Source organism: Nakaseomyces glabratus, chromosome B (genome assembly GCF_010111755.1).
Source record: "Nakaseomyces glabratus chromosome B, complete sequence".
NCBI classification, from domain to species: domain Eukaryota; kingdom Fungi; phylum Ascomycota; class Saccharomycetes; order Saccharomycetales; family Saccharomycetaceae; genus Nakaseomyces; species Nakaseomyces glabratus.
Genome location: NC_088952.1, coordinates 274,039 through 293,573, shown reverse-complemented (window position 1 = coordinate 293,573; position 19,535 = coordinate 274,039). Strand labels below are relative to the sequence as shown.

The 19,535-nt window shown below is 40.1% G+C and overlaps 7 protein-coding genes across 7 annotated transcripts; all 7 read left to right on the top strand.

Annotated features, from left to right (window-relative positions):
* Positions 1-764: 764 nt before the first annotated feature.
* BMT4 lies at positions 765-2,558 on the top strand (the record flags this gene model as incomplete). The annotated part of the gene is made up of 1 exon (XM_445100.1): positions 765-2,558. One exon carries the CDS (start codon positions 765-767, stop codon positions 2,556-2,558), a length of 1,794 nt encoding a protein of 597 aa, XP_445100.1.
* A 1,252-nt stretch (positions 2,559-3,810) lies between these two features.
* Positions 3,811-5,667, top strand: BMT3 (the record flags this gene model as incomplete). Its single annotated transcript, XM_445099.1, has 1 exon — positions 3,811-5,667. One exon carries the CDS (start codon positions 3,811-3,813, stop codon positions 5,665-5,667), a length of 1,857 nt encoding a protein of 618 aa, XP_445099.1.
* A 986-nt stretch (positions 5,668-6,653) lies between these two features.
* Positions 6,654-8,471, top strand: BMT6 (the record flags this gene model as incomplete). Its single annotated transcript, XM_445098.1, has 1 exon — positions 6,654-8,471. The coding sequence occupies one exon, from the start codon at positions 6,654-6,656 to the stop codon at positions 8,469-8,471; it is 1,818 nt and encodes a 605-aa protein (XP_445098.1).
* A 908-nt stretch (positions 8,472-9,379) lies between these two features.
* Positions 9,380-11,230, top strand: BMT2 (the record flags this gene model as incomplete). Its single annotated transcript, XM_445097.1, has 1 exon — positions 9,380-11,230. The coding sequence occupies one exon, from the start codon at positions 9,380-9,382 to the stop codon at positions 11,228-11,230; it is 1,851 nt and encodes a 616-aa protein (XP_445097.1).
* A 676-nt stretch (positions 11,231-11,906) lies between these two features.
* Positions 11,907-12,557, top strand: ATG33 (Atg33p; the record flags this gene model as incomplete). The annotated part of the gene is made up of 1 exon (XM_445096.1): positions 11,907-12,557. One exon carries the CDS (start codon positions 11,907-11,909, stop codon positions 12,555-12,557), a length of 651 nt encoding a protein of 216 aa, XP_445096.1.
* A 1,244-nt stretch (positions 12,558-13,801) lies between these two features.
* Positions 13,802-15,580, top strand: MUP1 (the record flags this gene model as incomplete). Its single annotated transcript, XM_445095.3, has 1 exon — positions 13,802-15,580. One exon carries the CDS (start codon positions 13,802-13,804, stop codon positions 15,578-15,580), a length of 1,779 nt encoding a protein of 592 aa, XP_445095.3.
* An 817-nt stretch (positions 15,581-16,397) lies between these two features.
* Positions 16,398-19,082, top strand: RSC2 (Rsc2p; the record flags this gene model as incomplete). Its single annotated transcript, XM_445094.1, has 1 exon — positions 16,398-19,082. The coding sequence occupies one exon, from the start codon at positions 16,398-16,400 to the stop codon at positions 19,080-19,082; it is 2,685 nt and encodes an 894-aa protein (XP_445094.1).
* Positions 19,083-19,535: the final 453 nt, after the last annotated feature.

Below are 19,535 nucleotides of genomic sequence, written 5' to 3'. Positions count from 1 at the left end.
ATAATGCAACGGAGCAATTAAAGAGTGTGCCTCACTTCCATTGATTAAAAGCTAAACATCACTTCACTGCTGTACCAAGAATACCTCAATTAAGAATTGCATTGTAGTACATAACACCGTAGCCAAGTGGAATAACGATATTTACGAACTCCTCACCTCAAAATACCTTTCACTAATCGTACTCGGAAACGCAAAAGCAATCCTTCACTTCTTCTTCCTACGCACACCGTATGTTTACTCTGCGAAACCACTTTGCTTCTGTGTATTGTTTTACAAAGTGGGATAATATTATTGGCGACGACTGGCTCAAAGGGACAACGACTTGTTCAGCATCCATGCCCACCTAATTCTAGATGATTACTGTGGGAAAATAGACCTGAATGATGTATTATGATCTGGACCATAGTCACTTGATTTACTGTTCTGTTCTATGATTTGCGTAATCCTAACTAAAGTTGTCTATTGCAATACGAAGCGACCTGCGTGAGACGCTATTCATGCTATTGGCATATGATGACGAACAGTAATAATCGAATATTGCGGACGGAATTTAATACTTATAAATATTCCACTTGAATCAACCATCGAGCTTAGAGGATAGATTATAAACGAAGTTCAGTTTGAGTAACCTCAACAAACCAGTCGCATTTCTTTCACCTGCATTACCGAAAAAGACCAACTCGTCCTCCTTATTCACTTATACAGGACTTGCATAACTCAGATGCAAAATTTAATAGTACCAGTTGGGGTTCAATGAGAAAAACATGCTCAGAAGAAAGGTAACATTGAAAATCGTGGTCTTAATTTCGGTGTTTGTGCTATGCCTACTGACTCTAACAACTGTCTCCAATACACACAGAAATCCAGTAACTTCTAATAGTTTTATCCCAGAACCGGTGACTCACTCTTTGCCATCATGGAAACATCAGGCTTCATCAGCACATTTGTTAACCCGTTTCAGAAAGATGGAATATAATCCGTTCAGATTTGTTAATTACTTGAACAGCCAACATCTTGCTCAAGAAACAGATAAAACAAAAGTCTGCCAACACATGGAGTACCAGACCATGCTGCAATACAGTACAGCCACTCATCCTATAACTCCGAATTATAAAGCATTCAGTACTTCTTTGTATCAGCGAAAGTCTCGCCTACATGGATTTATGAAGAAATTGGCACATGGCCAGCCTATAGATACCACTTTTAAAGATAAATGGTTCATGTTTGGGTCTTCAATAGAATGGTTAGAAGATGAACAGTGCTATGTCGCGTATAGTAGGCTAATTATTTCTGAACGCAAATCCCGTGGACATCCATCAGTTTCCCTTATAGCAGCACAAGCGTTTGACAAGGATTGGAACGAACTCATTGGGAAACGTATAAAATATGTCGATATCGACATACCTGAAGATTTTGATGACCAACTCAAAGCCATCGATGAGAAGTATAATGCCTTTGCTAAATGTGTTGAGAAAAGTGCTGAGGTTCACAGCGACCAGGCCAATTCAGAAAACTACGATAAATGTGCTTCACAGCACAAAGAAAACCAAAAACTTGCTGAAGTAGAAAAACAGGAGCTCATTAACAGATATTTTAGAGTTTATCCAACGGTCTTGGATATACCTTTTAAGACAACAGGGGATTTGCAATTCATGGGACCAGAAGATCCCAAAGTTATAATACGCAGAAATCTAGATGGGACGCTAGAGCCATTGGTATTCTACAATCTGGAAGATGATAATTATGATAGGAGGTTAATGTTTATTGTTATGCCACACAGGAAGATAAACCCTATTATGCCCTTAGTTGACGAAGAATTCACTATAACTAGGATACAGAAAAACTGGTCACCTTTCATTATGGATGGCGATTCTGTAAAAGGTGGATCTCGCGGATTTGTACATATTATCCAACATATTGTTCCAACCACGGTTTTAAAATGCTCTTTAGATGATGGTAAATGTAGTTTTGTATTTAATGCCAGTGCCATAGAGGGATCACAAAGCATTGAATCGAGGGACATCAGAGGTGGAACAGCATTTATAAGGTTACCACAGGGAATACCCGAATTTTCAGGAAGAAATATTTGGATTGGGGTAATTAAAGTCCATATAAAGGACTGTGGAGGTACATCCCAGTTCTACAGACCGCACTTGGCGTTAATGGAGGAAAGGAATGGTGAATATAGCTTTCTATCTATCTCTAGCGCAATACATTTCAATCGCGATGTTTTAGGGTGGGATTTAGAAAGTACATCTATGTTTTTTGTCAATATTATGTCTCCAAACTCAATTGTGAGTTGGAATGTTGTGTCGCATGATCAAGAGACAGATACATACGAGGACTATATGGAGCTTTCCTTCAGCGAGGCAGACTTTAATAGCCATATTCTAACATTAAAGGGTGTTATCGACTACGTTAGACAGGTGCTACGAGACTCCGATAGCACGAATCAGGTTTCTGCACTTGAACCGCATTCCAGTTTGGCAATATCAAAATGTGTATGCTCGCATCTTAGAGAATATTGCGAAGGATACGGAAAGCTCCATGAACAATAGTCAGGGGCTTACGCAGGCAACTCACGAGGCAGTAAACTAGCATATCCTATTTCATTCATATTCCCTCATTTGTAGTAGTATAATATTTTCTGAGCAATCAGTGTCATGTACATGAGTTATGCAGTCCATATGCCCTTGTACATTACCAACTAATGATGTGAATGTTGGGAAACAGTGCCTCACTATGACGGACTTCCAACAACCAAAGTCCTTCATTCCATTCCACCCCCCCTCTACTCCTCACCTTGTTGCGCTCCAACTAGCACGTTGCGATGAGCCCATGAATGCAAATCAGAATACGAGCAGCACGTAATACATCCAAGACACGGCAGTTCAGACAACCCTTCGTAGTGGTATGTATTGCGACGAATTCACATGCCATCTAGATCCCGTAGGCACGCAAACTCCACAGTTCTCTACGGCAGTTTTTCTGAGTACCCTTTTTATTATGATTTTCGGATTTTCGGACAATTTAGAAAGAAACTGGAAAGTACAGTGGTTTCTAGGAACAAGTGACTGATAAAGAAGACACACGAAGTCACCAAAAATAGCCAGCTGACGGGGTATATCTCTGCGTGGTCCTCTAGCCTCTTCCCATCAGACGCACAGGGACTGTTCACCTGGAGAATATGTGGAGGGGGATGGGGGAGGGGTGAAGTCTAGAACTCAGCGTGCCTTCTCGCCAGATATCTTGTGCATTCAGTTGGTTCGCAGTCACATAGTAACGGCTGGCGTAACTGTTGCGGTAGGTGGACAACAAAGAATTCTATAGTGTGGGTTCGCAGTGGGGCTAAAGGCACTCACCTTTTGGAATTTCATTGATAACGTAGATTTCCATGTGCCTGCTGTCTTTCACCAGCCCAGCACAATTTCTATAATTATAGTTAGAGTTGGACAAACCGAAGGATTGAACTTAAAAACTTCACGATGGTATTCTTATCTTTTGAGATGCTGATTGCCTTTGTTTGTGGTTGGAACTAACCTTGTACTTTGTGCTACTAGTTCAATATGGAGTGAATCCACCTTAACAGAATACTCAATTAGGTTTGACACCTAGAATTATGTTGATAAACCCTTTGGCATATCATCTGGCCAAAGAGTTGCAAATATGGTCTAATAAAACATTGGAATTCTTCCTCGTGGGGGCACCATATATATACATATACCAATTGCTCTTTCTCCCGAATGTATTTCTATCGATATTTCAAAATGTTGCTTGCATATACAATAATAAAGTCATGTGTAATATATAATGGGGACCTTTAGCTTTCGTAGTGAGAAGAGACTTGGTAGAGGTTTCACTTGGAGGCTGGTTGTGCTGGCGATAGTGTCAGTACTATGCTTGCTATCGCTGGGTACTACACCGGACATGTACGGTAAGTCTCTGTTCATGTCTAGCAATACCACTTCCGATGACTCTGGGTCTCACGATGCATTGTCATGGAAGAACAAGACGACGCTGGCTCATATGGTGACAAACTTTCGGAGGATGGAGTACAAGCAGTTCGATCTTGTTAACTATGTGGGCAATCGCGCCATTCCTGAGGGATTAGACATGGTTGAGTCATGCAAGCATATAGAACATGATGCAAAGTTGGAATATGGTAACATTACTATTCCTATCATTCCCAATTATAAAGTTTTCAGTGATTCCATGAACCAGCCAAGTTCAAGGTTCTACAACTTTCTAAAGAAGCTGGCAAAGGGAAAACCTATCGAATCAACTTTCAAGAAAAAGTGGTATATGTTTGGTTCTTCGGCAGAATGGTTAGAGGAAGAACAGTGCTACGTTGTTTATAGCAGGCTGATACTCTCTGAGGCCAATGCTCGTGACCAAGCTTCAATTTCATTGATTGCCGCCCAGGCGTTTGACAAGGACTGGAATGAACTTTACGGAAAGCGCATAAGATACCTAGATGTTGAAACACCAGATGACTTTGAAGAGCAATTGAAATCAATTGACACTAAATACAACATTACAGAAGAATGCCTTGGTAAAAGAGAAGACTATAGTAGCTACTTAGAACCCCAGAGCGATCCTGACGGGTCAGAATCATGTATATTAGTAAGTGAAGAATCAATTAGACTTGCCGATATGGAGAAACAAGAGCTTATTGACATGTACTTTCGTACATATCCAACCGTCATAGATATACCATTTAAGACTACTGGAGACTTGCGTTTCATGGGTCCAGAAGATCCAAAAGTGATAATACGAAGAAATGCCAATAGAGAACAAGAGCCTTTAGTAATTTATAATATGAACGATAAAAATTTTGATAGACGGTTGATGTTTATGGTAATGCCGCATAGAAAGGTCAACCCCATCGTTCCATTGGTTGATAAAGAATTTTCCATCTCAGAAACACAAAAGAATTGGACACCTTTTATACGTGATGAAGATGCTGTAGCAGATGGATCTCGTGGTTTTGTTCATATTGTTCAGCATATCATGCCTATTACGGTGTTAAAATGCTCGCTTGACGATGGTAAATGTACTTATGAATTTAGAGCAGATAAGATTGATAAACTAAAGAAATCTCAGTTCAAGGATTTAAGAGGTGGAACATCCTTTGTTCGGGTACCACAAGGAATACCTGAACTTGACGGCCGCAAACTTTGGCTTGGTGTGATCAAGAGTCACATAATTGGCTGTGGAGGTGCTACACACTTTTATAGACCACATCTTGTCTTAATGGAAGAGAGGGACGGCAAATACAGCTTTATATCTCTTTCCAGTCCATCACATTTTCATCGTGATGTCCTAAGTTGGGATATGAAAACCACATCAATGAAGTATATCAATATAATGTCCCCCAATTCCATTGTGAGTTGGAATGTAGTTTCACATGATCATGAAAATGATTCCTATGAGGACTACATAGAGATGTCGTTTAGTGAATCTGATTGTAAGAGTTATGTGCTGGCCGTTAGAGGCATGCTAAACTATATTCTGCAAGTGTTGAGAGACAGCTCTGACGCCAAATATTTGGATTGGGACTCTAACGATTTGGATATTCGAGTTGGAACAGCACCAAAATGTGTAATTTCTAAACTGAAAGAGCATTGCAAAGAATATGGAGCGCTACATAAAGAACCGAGTAAATGATACCTGTCCATGAATCATCCTCAAAATGAGGTTAAAGATTAAGAATTGGCTCGTAAATGCGTTCTTCTCGGTCGTTTTTCGTCAGTTGCATTAAAGTACAATTGAGTTTGATAGTTATATAACTTAAGAAATATACTTTCAACTCCTGCAATCATGCTATAAAAAAAAAAATTCGACGGACACCTCCAATGGTTGTTGTTCTACACACATGATTTTACAAAGTAGCATTTGTTCAACAGTTGATGTCGATCTGACTTCGTTTAGTAAAAGAGAATAGCCCAGCAATTACTAATTTATCAAGGAACAGCTTACACTAGTAACTTTTAAACTTGTTGATATAGATTAGGTTACAATCACCCAAGAAGTTAGATTTGTTTCAAAAACTAGAACTTGGACGATTAAGAATCTATTAATATGAATGGCCACTCTGATGCCTATCAATATTATAGACATACTGTAGCTTTACTGACTTAACATAGCTTGAGATGGTAGATGAGACATGTTTCTATATTGCCTCTTGTTTTCAGGGAAAAGGTTCGAGCTAATTCTTATGCAAGAAAGACAATGGGGTTTCCTTTTTTTACTTCTTCCAATCGAATCCGTGCATCAACTACAGTGGAATCTGGGATCTAATACAGTGACTGTTTTGGGTAAATCGCAACAACAATTTTTTGGCACTGTTTATACGACTTTTTCTCTAATTCTACATTTCGGAAGTGCTTAAATTGCATATCATCCCACTTCAGGCACTAATTAGACTCACTCACACAGTAATTAGGTATGCAAACTTGTCTATAACCCATCAAGCTTGGGGGTTGTTTGAGTAGAACAAGTCGAGTGAGTGGAAATACACACTGCTTATTTTATAATTTTTTCTATTCTTGTAGTGGCTTGAATGTTGTTGTAATAGTTCTTTTCATAAGTCAAGTAGTTCAACTATTATGACAATGAAATTTCGCGTATACTGATATAATATAATATGACTAATGCGAGCTCTTTCTGTTTTTAAGAAAAATGTATCTAGGAAACGTTTTGCTAGGAGATTATTGGTGCTAGTGATTGCAAGCGTGCTATGGCTTCTAATTCTCGGCAGAATTCCTAGTATGTACAGGGAATCTCCTTCTCTGCAGCGAAAAGTTACTGATGAGTCCAAAACTTATGATCCACTTTTAGCGCAGCAGATTACACTAGATCAGAAAATTGGTAATTTCAGAAATAAGGTATTTAGAACATTTGAATTCGTTAACTTTATGGGCAATCAAGCGATACCATCTGGGTTCAATCAGGATGAACCTTGTAATTATAATAGCAAGGCCAGTTTGGAATACAGTAACTCCACGGTTCCCATCATTCCAAATTACACAGTTTTCAGTGAGTCAATCAACCACCCGAAGTCCCGATTATATAAGTTTTTACAAGAGCTTACCAATGGCAAGCCCATTGATACTACGTTTGCTAAAAAATGGTTCATGTTTGGATCTTCTGCAGAATGGCTAGAAGAAGAACAGTGCTATGTTTCTTATAGCAGACTTATCATATCTGACTGGGACACTCGTACGCGAGCGTCAGTATCACTGATAGCAGCCCAAGCGTTTGACAAAGATTGGAATGAGTTGTACAACAAACGTATCAAATATGTAGACATTGAAACACCCGAAGACTTTGATGAACAATTGAAAGCAATAAATGCCAAGTATAACATTGTTGAGGAGTGTCTGGGAAGAGAAGAGGATGGTGGGTATACAAAATCAGATATTAACTCTGAAGGAACAAGTAAATGCACACCAATTAGTGATGATGTAAAGGAGCTTGCTGAAACTGAGAAACGTATGCTGATTGATAGGTATTTTAGAGTCTATCCTACTGTGTTAGATATACCATTCAAGCTAACGGGAGAGGTTAGTTATAGAGGTCCTGAAGATCCCAAAGTCATTATCAGAAGAAATGCAGACGGACGACATGAACCCGTAGTTGTCTATAATATGGACGATGACAACTACGATAGAAGAATAATGTTTGCCGTTATGCCACATCGGAAGATAAATCCTATAGTGCCCTTGATTGACGACGAATTCAGTATATCTGGGCCACAGAAGAACTGGACGCCTTTCATCAACGATGGTGATGTTACTAAGGATGGGTCTCGTGGGTTCATTCATGTTGCATTACATATTATCCCTACAACGATATTGAGATGCTCTCTTGATGATGGGGTGTGTATGTATGTATTCAGAGGGGAGAAGATCAATAAGTTACAAAAAGAGCTCAAGGATTTGAGAGGCGGGACGTCATTTAGGCGGGTACCAGAGATACCTGAGCTAAATGGTCGGAAGGTCTGGATCAGTATCATCAAGAGCCACTTAAACAACTGTGGGGGTGCTTCTCAATTCTATAGACCCCATGTGGTACTAATGGAGGAGACTGATGGCAAGTTCAATATCTTGTCGTACTCTAGTGCGATACACTTTGATCGTGAAGTGCTAAGCTGGGATATGCACAGCTCAGCGATGTACCACGTCAATATCATGTCCCCAAATTCAATTGCATCGTGGCATATTGTCTCGCATGTCCATTCCAAGTACGAAGACTACATGGAGATTTCATTCAGTGAGGCAGATTGTAACAGTAGTGTTATTGTGGTTAGAGGCATGCTGAACTACATCTTACAAGTACTAGGAGACAGTGAAAGTGTAGATTGGGAGTCCAAGGATTTGGGTCTCAGACTCGGAACCGCACCGGCCTGTGTACTCACCCATCTGAGAGAGCATTGCGAGGCGTACGGCAAACTCCGTCCAAAGACGTGAGCTTAAAATAATAGAGAAAGAGATTATGGTTACAGTAATTTATGTAAAAAGTTAGACATAATAGTATATAAATACTTAATCTAGACCCAAGACCCTCTTAATTCAGCACAAAGAACGTGTATTTATAGCTGTTATTGTATTCGGGTAGTCCACTTGGCGTAGGAGCAGGAAGCACAAATGCCATGACGCTGCTTTCCCTTCCAAGGGTCCAGAAGGCTCATTGTACCGAGCTCACCACCCCACTCCTCACCTCCTCACCTGCGAAATCATTCCTTCGAAAAAGAGCCTGTACCAGATCTCCTCTGCGGTTTATCTAAGGTGCAGTGGAACGCAACGGTTGGGAAAGCTGGGCAATGGTGGGCACAGGGCCAAATCGCTGTTTGTGTGGGACTGGTGGGTCGTTTGCTAGGGGGCGTTTACTGTAAGGTGGGGGGGGGAAGGGGAAGGAAGAAGTGCTAGTATGAGAAGGAAATGAACAATAATTCTGCTGCTTCTCAGAAACCGTAGTAGCTGCTTGCTTTGTGTGTTCCTTATCTTTTGTGGAAACATTGTTGCAAAGTAACTCCGAGACAAACTGCCGTAGGAGCGTTTTTTTTTGCATTGGCTGCATTCAAACCGTAGATCAGTAAATTCTGTCTGTGCAGTCAAATGAGGGTCCAATTTCCTTAAAGTGCAGAGGGCATCGCAATAGAGTCAGTTTTGTTTGCTTTACTGTTCAATATTGCCCCATGGGGAGTGTAAAAGTACTTCCTAGTTCTTGAACAAAGCTCTGTCTCTATTTATGAAAACAAATATAATATAATAAGGTTGAATATTAGCTTAGTCCTTGGGGATTGCAATTAATAAGAGCCCTTCAGTATAAAATATATATATCTTTATATATAAAACAGCTAAAGACAAAGACAACTATGTCTCTCCTGTTCGGTGAGAAGAAACCTTGGCGTGTGACGTGGAGGCTGGTGGTGCTTGCGATAGTCTCTGTGCTATGTCTGCTGTCGCTGAGTACAATACCGGATGTATACGAGAGGACAATATCCACATCGCGCAATACTACCTGCGAGACTGAGGGTTCGCACGACATGTCTTGGAAGAACCGCAAGACGTTAGCACACATGGTGAGTAATTTCAGGAAGATGGATTACAAACAGTTCAAATTTGTCAACTATCTGGGGAATCGTCCCATACCAACGGATATAGATGAGTTGCAATCGTGCAAACATATAGAACATGATGCCATGCTAGAGCATGGTAATGTCACGTACCCCATTAGACCCAATTTTAAAGTATTTAATGAAATAATCAAAAATACCAACGCAAGGATATATAAGTTCCTGGAAGGTATGGCGGGAGATGAGCCCATAGAATCAACGTTCAAGAATAAGTGGTTTATGTTCGGAACCACCGCAGAATGGCTAGAGCAAGAACAATGCTATGTTGCCTTCAGCAGATTAATCATATCTAAGGGAAGGAACAGAGCACACCCGTCAGTATCGTTGATTACCGCCCAAGCATTTGATAAAGATTGGAATGAGCTGTATGGAAAACGTATCAAGTACCTAGATGTAGAGACACCAGAAGATTTCGAGGAACAACTGAAAGCCATAGATGAGAAGTATAACGTTGAAGAGGATTGCTATACCAACGTAGAAGAAGGTGGTATAGAGTCAAACCAAGAAGCCGATACCAACTCTTGTATCAAGAATAGAGAAGAGAGAGCAATGCTAGCAGAGGAGGAGAAACAGGAACTTACTGATAAATATTTTAGAGTCTACCCAACAATTCTAGATATCCCATTCAAAAACAAAGGGAACTTGGACTTTATGGGTCCTGAAGACCCAAAGGTAATTGTTAGGACGAATACAGATGGAAAGCAAGAACCTCTAGTGGCATACAACATGAATGATAAAAACTATGATAGAAGGTTGATGTTTGTGATACTACCGCACAGGAAAATCAATCCTATCGTGCCGCTAGTCGACAAAACATTCTCCATTTCTGGAACACAAAAGAATTGGACTCCATTCTTTCATGAGGGTGATGCTTCCTCAGATGGATCCCGTGGGTTCGTTCATGTGATTCAATACATGATTCCTACTACAATATTGCGCTGTTCTCTTGATGACGGAAGGTGCATCTTTGTGTTTAAGGCAAACGAGATAGACAGTCTCAAGAAGGTTGAATTCAAGGATTTGAGAGGTGGGTCCTCATTTATCCGAGTGCCACAAGGTATACCTGAACTAGATGGTCGGAAACTCTGGGTTGGCATGATCAAGAGCCATATAAAAAAATGTGGTGGGGCTACTGATTTCTATAGACCACATCTCGTTATAATGGAAGAGAAAGACGGTAAATACAATCTACTGTCTCTATCCAGTGCTTTACATTTTGACCGGGAAGTGCTAGGATGGGACAGAGAGACCAGTTTTATGGTTCATGTCAACGTCATGTCCCCGAACTCCATTTCATCATGGAACATTATATCGCATGATCACGAAAACGATTCATACGAGGATTACATGGAGCTGTCCTTCAGTGAATCTGATTGCACTAGTTACATTCTGACTGTGAGAGGGGTCCTTGACTATATTTTAAAGATATTGCGGGATGGTTCCGACGCCAAATTCCTAGATTGGAATGCTGATGATTTGGCTGCCAAGGTCGGTAAACCTCCAAAATGCGTATGCTCACATTTGAGAGAACACTGCGACAAGTATGGAGCAGAACGAGTTCCCGACAGGGAAATCCCTTGGGTTAGTTGAAGGAGTTTGGCGTTTCTGATCTTTTATTTGCTATTTTTAATATCTATCTAAAACCAAAATGGAAATATTAATGTAACAATTTAGCATATTAATAAATTTGTACTTAGTCACAACATACATTTGCTGAAATATACCTAGGAGTTCAATGACATACCCGTATACCAGAGCTGAGAGTATATCTCAGATGCAATTTTGCAGCTCTTTATGATATTAGAGATCATGGGACCATAAGACATAAAAGATAGTGTTCTTGAGATACTGTAAGACCCGCAAGTCAAGAATACGAAGGGAGAGTGTCTCATTAACCCGATAGTTGCCCTTGTCATCACTTCATCATACCCTTAGCACCGTAAAAGAGAAAGTGTCTTGCATTGTACGTCAAATTTCTTGTCTCTTGTTAGCAATCGAATTAGCCTTTCCCAGGTTATTTTTTTAGGGATTTTAATTTGTTCAGGGCGATGAGGGAGGTGAAGAGCAGATTACTGGGTTCTAATAACAACCGGGAAGCAAGGGGGGTAGTTGACTATTAATTGTTTGGACTTCAGTAATAATTATACTGGAGCTGGGGTATATAAAATATAGGTATTAATATTCTTACTGAACAAAGATATATCTTGAAACATACATTGAAAAGGCAAGAAAATTAAACAGTGTATAGAAGTCACGAATAACAAAGATGTCTACATGCTTAACAGTTACTAAAGGTATTGCTATTTCCTCGCTAGGGTTATATGCGGGTATCGTGAGTGCGGGCACACTACTGGTTGTGAACGACAGAGTCACTCCAACCAATGATTCCAAGCACGACTTGGTCAGGACGTTGCTGTGCAAAGTGGGCACTGGTCTAAACGTTGTTGCGACTGTTGTCTTTGGTCTGGTATACTTCAGCTCGCCCGGGTATGCTAGACACCCATACCTGGTCTACGCGGCACTAACAGGGCCTGCCACATCGCTATACATGTTCCTGTCCAAGAGATACTGGTTGAAGCAACTCCGCAACTTGAAGGAGACCAAGATCACCGATGAGAAGCACAGCCCTCCACCAGTAGGCCAAGATGCAGCCCAGACTTCAGACAAAGCAGAGATATCCTATGCAGCAGCAGCAGCAGTTGGTGCAGAGAACGGTGGAGAACTAAGCGAGAGTGTGGTTGATCTCGGTATTGAGAAGACCATTGCACAAGCCGAGAAGGACTTTGAGAAGCAGAAGGCCGACGAAGTTGTCAGGAGAGAGACCCAGTCTATCAAGGTACGTGCTGTAGCTACAGCTGTCATTGCTACAGTAGGATTCATTCAATCAGTGATTGGTGTTTCTGGCGAACATTTATAGCTTTTTTTTTTTGACACTCTTGAAAGATTTCATAAGTTTTTAGCTTTTATATATCTATATTCTTGAAGAAAAAATAAACACACAAACAATGAAACAAATATCCTTGGTACTTGAGATTACTTTGAATATAGCATGAGAAAGCGGGACATAAAGGAGCATAGTGGTTAAGCTGAGAATTGATATTACTTGCGTAAGTATCAAGGCATCAAATACGTATAAGTCACGATATAACGTACCACAAGATACTCCGGGTAACAAGGTAAACTATCCCAATAAGGAACTAGCCGTGGCACTTTATTGCTGTCCTACGATGGCTGAGTAGAGAAGTATCCAACACATAGCAGGTACCACACATAGCAGGTACCACACACAGAAGTATAGTTTCCACAGTAATGGGCACGGCACCAGGGATGCAGAGAGCAGATGTACAGCTGGGGAAGAACTGCAGTAAAAGATAGAGACAGACAGCGAACACCCACAATTTGCCAAGTTTATCCTTCACACAATGGCCTGCATTAATAGTATTGTGTATATGAGTATATGTGTGTGGGGTTTAGGGGGGAGTCTCTCCCTCTAACCTCTCTCCCCAGCAATAGCTATCCCGGCAGAGATGGAAGACACCCCCACACACACAGAACTGTAGAAGCTCGAACTGCACTGGTATCCAGGCTGAATCTGGTAATACTCTGAAAACTGTGTATGTTACCCGGAAGTGTTTAACTCCGAAGCTGGAAGATGCACACACACAGACAGTAACAGACAGTAGCATAGAGTAGCATATAGTAGCATATAGTAGTTGACAGTTACAGACACCAATAGATAGACACTTGCAAACCCACAAGTGAATCAAGTTCTGCCCAGAGATGAAAAACTGTGGTATCAGAGAAAGCAGAGATGTGGATCTTAGAAAGTCCTAAAGATGTGCTGTGGATTCACTTCATCGGGCTATGAATGGGTTCGGGACGTCCTACCCGAAGCATCAGTGAAAAAAGTCTCTACCATAAACCCCCATAATGATTGTCGGTGATCGGAAAGGGACGTACTTGAGATATGAGTCCTAATTATTCACTTTTGGATCCAAAAGAAACTCATCTATGTTCATCCAAATTTTGTTAAAAAAGGACTATAGAGTCTAATGGCTTTGAACTGTGGCATTGTCAGGAAGTTGCTGATAAGTCTTGTGAATGCAAAGAAAAATTTAATATATATAGGATTCAGATATCCATTACAACATTGATATCAAAATGTGTAGATGTATAGAAGAGAAAGATAACATAGTAAATAGTAAAACAGAACAGAAAACAGTGCATACAATGTCTGATTTCTTGTCACAGTTGAATATCTTCAACAAAGAGAATTACAAATTCTCGTCCTCGGAGAAGTCTGAGGATGATACGTCTGATTTCGAGACTGGACAGCAGTTCGCCACGGAGCTGGACCAAGGTGAGAAAAGACTGGGTCTTATCTCATGTATTGGGTTGATCTGTAACAGAATGCTGGGAACCGGTGTCTTCGCGGTTTCTTCTACGATTTACACTCTGAGCGGCTCCATCGGTCTGGCGCTGATCCTGTGGGCTGTGGGTGCGCTCATCGCCCTGGCAGGTCTATACGTATACATGGAATTCGGTACCGCTATACCGAGAAATGGTGGTGAGAAGAACTACTTGGAAGCCATCTTCAAGAAACCAAAGTTTTTCATCACATGCATGTATGCGTCCTATGTTTTTTTCCTAGGTTGGGCCGCGGGGAACTCAGTTAACACCGCGGTGATGTTCTTGACCGCCGCTAACACCGAAGTGACTAAGTGGAACCAAAGAGGTATTGGTGTAGCTGTGGTGTTCTTCTGTTTCGCTGTCAACTCCATCAACGTTAGAGCCGGTCTGTACATCCAAAATGTGCTCGGTGTCTTCAAGTTGGGTATCGTTATCTTCATCTCAATCACCGGCTGGGTGGCCCTTGCAGGTGGTTTGAAGCACGGATACCAGTCGCATAACTTCCACAACGCGTTCGAAGGTACCAACAAGGCTACCGCTTACGGTGTGGTCAACGCCTTGTACAATGTCATCTGGTCCTTCGTCGGCTACTCCAACGTAAATTACGCCCTAGGTGAAGTCAAAAACCCAGTGAGAACTCTAAAGATCGCAGGCCCTACTTCTTTGATCTGTTTGGCCATCATCTATATCTTTGTCAACATCGCATACTTTGCTGTGGTTCCAAAGGATAAACTGATCTCTTCCAAGTTGATCTTGGCCGCTGATTTCTTCGATATCTGTTTTGGTGGTCATGCTAAGAGAGTTGCCGCTGCCCTTGTTGGTCTAAGTGCCCTGGGTAATGTCATGTCAGTCATCTTCTCCCAAGGTAGAATTATCCAACAACTTGGCCGTGAAGGTGTCTTGCCATTCTCCAATTTCTTTGCTACATCCAAGCCTTTCAACTCCCCAATGGTTGGCCTTTTCCAACATTTCATCATTTGTATGATCACTATCTTGGCTCCTCCTCCAGGTGACGCTTATAACATCATCCTGAACTTGATCTCTTACCCAATGAACATTGTCAATTTCGTGATCTCCGCGGGTTTGCTATGGATCTACTGGCAGAGAAGACAAGGCAAGATTGAATGGAACCCACCTATTAAGGCCGGCGTCTTCATTACTACTTTCTTCATGTTGTCTAATGTTTACCTGATCGTCGCTCCATATATCCCACCAACCCACGGTGAAAGCGTCTACGAGCACGCTCCATACTGGATTCACTGTGTGGTCGCTTGGGGTATCTTCGCGTTTGGTGGTTTCTACTGGTTGGTATGGGCCAAATTACTACCAAGATGGGGCCATTACAGATTGGAATCCAAGGAAGTACTTGGTGATGATGGGTTCTGGAGAATGCAAATCATTAAAGTCCCAGAAAGTGAAGTAGGCGACGATTCAATTGATTCTTCAGATGGAGAGAATATCCACTCTAATGATATCGAAGTGCTAGATTACCAAGAAAGTAAGGAATCGCACAAAATATCTCACGAATAAGTTATCATAATCCAAAAACAAGATAAAACAAAAATGCCAACTCACATTTTACTTTAATAATATTCTACTAATTTCTTATAAAAATCAAGTTTTCAACGTCAGTTTCGAGACATTTGCGAAGAAATACTACTCGATAGCGAAATTTGAACGGGAAGCGACCATTAGGTTGTAAACGGTTCACAGTACACACTATGGTTATATAGTGGAATCAACTACGCATCTAATAGTATCACAGCACACCATTGTCCCGAAGACTAATATCTTCTCTTTTGCTGCTCTTTCATTGTAATTTTGTTTATTTGTAATTTATATACAATCAAATATTCTTTGCATTCTTTAAATAATATAGATAATTTAACCTAGCAAGAATTTTTAAATCTAAAAACAAAACAAATTACAAATAAGCAACTCTACTATAGATGGCAATTTTGCATTTGAATTAATGGATATGTCATTACAATTTGCGAATACATATCTATTGTAATGGACCACGTGACTTCAATATATAAGCTCCCTTGACTTTTTTTCGTGTTAGGCATAAACAGCTTTTCTCAAAAGTGTCAGTTGGCAAGAAAAGTTTTAATACCCGGCTATTATCTTTATGTCAGTTGCCCTCTTAGTGGTACCAAAGACAAACCATTACTCTCGCAATTAAATTCATTACTCCCATCTCTGTGTTAACTGTCTTTTCTCAAACTATAGACCACCATCGAATCCATCGGGCAACTTTTTAAGCGCAGAAAAGACAAAAATTTAAATCTGAAAATATTGATACACTTAACTTGGTCAGGAAGATACACATAAGAAGACAATAAATATGGCCAACACAAAAGAACTACAAGAGAATCTTCGACCGGAATATCTGAGATTGTACAATGTTATCAATGAGGAAAATGTAAATATATCTCCAGTGTTTACTGTTTTACCTCCACGAAAAGATTACCCAGATTATTACGACGTCATCAAGAAACCTATATCTATAAACACTCTTAAGAAGAGGCTGACAACCTATACTAATGCTCAACAGTTTATGGACGACCTAGTACATATACCGTGGAATGCGAAAGTTTACAACACTAAGGAATCAGAGATCTATAAATATGCGTTGACGCTAGAAAAATTTATTAATGAAACGGTCTATCCTAATTTAAAGAAAAAATATCCTAAGCTAGAATTACCATATCTGGGGCCCACACCGGATGAGCCAGGCTACCAAGAATTCCAAGAAAAGCTATTAATCAAAGAAAAAGAGAAACAGGAAGAACTTGAACGCAAAGAAAGGCTAGAAAAGGAAGCTAAATCGCACAAAGTACTTATAAGGACTCGTAAAACTAGTAATAAAGAAGGCTACACGACCGATTCGTATGACAGTAACAATGAGGTCCATACTGAAACAGGTGATGATGACCATTATACAGATTATGGTAAAGGCGATGATGATGATGAATACACCGATTCCGGAAGAAGGTACAAACAAAGGCGCGTGCATGCTAAGTTCTCGCCATCTCCATCCGGTACACCTCATCCTTTAGGGTTACGCCATTCCGAGAAGCCAGTCAAAAAATACGTGAAAAGAGGTAGACCTCCAATCATAGATTTGCCATACGTTCAAAGAATGAAAAATGTCTTAAAGGTAATTCGAAAGGAAGTTGATGAAAGAAGGCGGTCATTGTTAGATTCTTTTGAGAAAATACCGGATAGAAATTACAATCCACAGTATTACTCAATAATATCGAATCCAATATCTCTAGATGAAATAAGAAAGAAAGTAAAAACAAGAAAATACAAAGACTTTGAGGGGTTTCATAATGATATCAAACTAATGCTTTCAAATTATAGAACATACAACAAAAATAATCCAAATGAGCTGAAGCGCTCTTTCAAATTTGAAAAATCTTTTAACGAGCTAGCACAATTTGAGTTGTCTAGGCCAGATACCGATTACATGCCCGAAGGAGAATTTCGATGTCCATTAGATGAAGTCATTGTAAATGGCATAACATATCAAGTTGGTGATTGGGTTCTTCTCAAAAATAGAAATGATGAATCTAAGCCAATCGTAGGACAGATATTCAAGTTTTGGAGTGAGGGAACATCAGGTACTAAATGGCTTAATGCATGCTGGTATTATAGACCAGAACAAACTGTTCACAGAGTTGATAGATTATTCTATAAGACCGAAGTAGTTAAATCTGGACAGTATAGAGATCATAAAGTTTCTGATATACAGGGTAAATGCTATGTCGTACATTTCACCAGGTACCAAAGAGGAGACCCAGATATCAATATTGATGGTCCTCTGTTTGTTTGTGAGTATAGGTATAATGAATCTGACAAGGCTTTCAACAAAATTAGGACATGGAGAGCGTGCTTGCCAGAGGAAATACGTGATGTGGAGGAGCAAACAATTCCTGTTACAGGTAGGAAATTCTTTAAATTTCCGTCACCGATAAGACATCTTCTACCTCCAAACTCAACAACTAGGGACCCAGTACCAGATCCTACATTAGGTGTTCCTAATGCTCCACCAATTGTGGGAGGTGTCTATATGCGTTCAAAACTAGATAGAGACGATTTAGGTGAGTACTCTACTTCTGACGATTGTCCTAAGCATATTATTAGACCTAACGATCCTAAAGATAGACTTGAGGGTAAGATTGACAATGATATGGGAACGATTATTGTAAGTGGTGGAATGGGAAATCTTGCTCGTATGACTCCTTCCCATACAAAACTAAACACAATGAGAGATAATCACATTGAGAATAACTATCAATTTAACAATAATGAAAGTGCATCGCTGCCGTTTTCACTGGCAAAGGAAAATGTCCCAATACCCAATCTAAACAAAACAAATCGACCTCTCAATATATCCGATCTTCACTCTAGACATGTGGCACAGTTTGTTGCAAATCAACGACAACGTGAAATCACACATAATTTAGAAGCGGCCAAATACAGCCACGCTACAATTGCAGACAAAATAGCCAATGAAGCTAGTAAGCATACTCGCCTTGGGCAACAGATAGTATCCTTGCCACATTCATACGTACTTCCGCTGTCAATCACTAAAAATACTGGTGTGTTGCAAACATCCGATATATCTAACCAAAGCAGAAGACAGAAAGAGGATGCCTTAATGCCGAGGAAAAGGACAAAGGAAGAGATACTTTGGTTTACTGGTCCTAGTGTTAGCATCAATGAGCGTCTCATGGATTCCGGTATTGTAAGAACACTATCGATGAACACCTTAACAAATTCATCTAAAGATGGGTTAGATTATGAGGAATTTGAGGAAGTAATACCCGTGATTCGAAAAAGAAGCAAAAGAAATACGAGAAACATCATCGAACAAGTGGAAGAGGAGGAATTTGATAAAGAAGAAGCACAAACCACAAAAAAGGATGAAGATGATTCAGTAACGCAGTTATTTCATACATCATTACACTCATTGAGGCCTTCAGCATCATTCATGTCTCATCGTTTGGCAGAAAGTACTTAACTTGATTTCTATTACAATGGATTTATGCATGCTTCTTAGCCGTAATGCAGGACGATGGCACTCACAATCGGAGCTCATCACTTGAATCCTATGCTTGCTCATCATATCATTTTTTTTTTTTTTGGACCATTTTTTTTCACTTGGAATTTTTGATAATTTTGTTCCAAAGTACTGTTGACAGAGTCAGGTTCTAAAGTAACAATGCCAATCATTGTGCAGTAGTTTCTCTACTCAAACTTGCTCAGTCTTTTGCCTTAATTTCTACTTCTGCGAAATTTCATCCATTAATGCAATTTAAATTATCCTTTATTTTTCATTTCGTACTCGTTTTAATTTTTTGAAGGCCCCACCCTAACATTTACAGTGTGTCTCATTGGGTAAACTTCGTTGTAGCATTAGCAATTTGTAGTATTAGCTCATCATTTACTTTCTATCTTTTAATTAATTTATCTG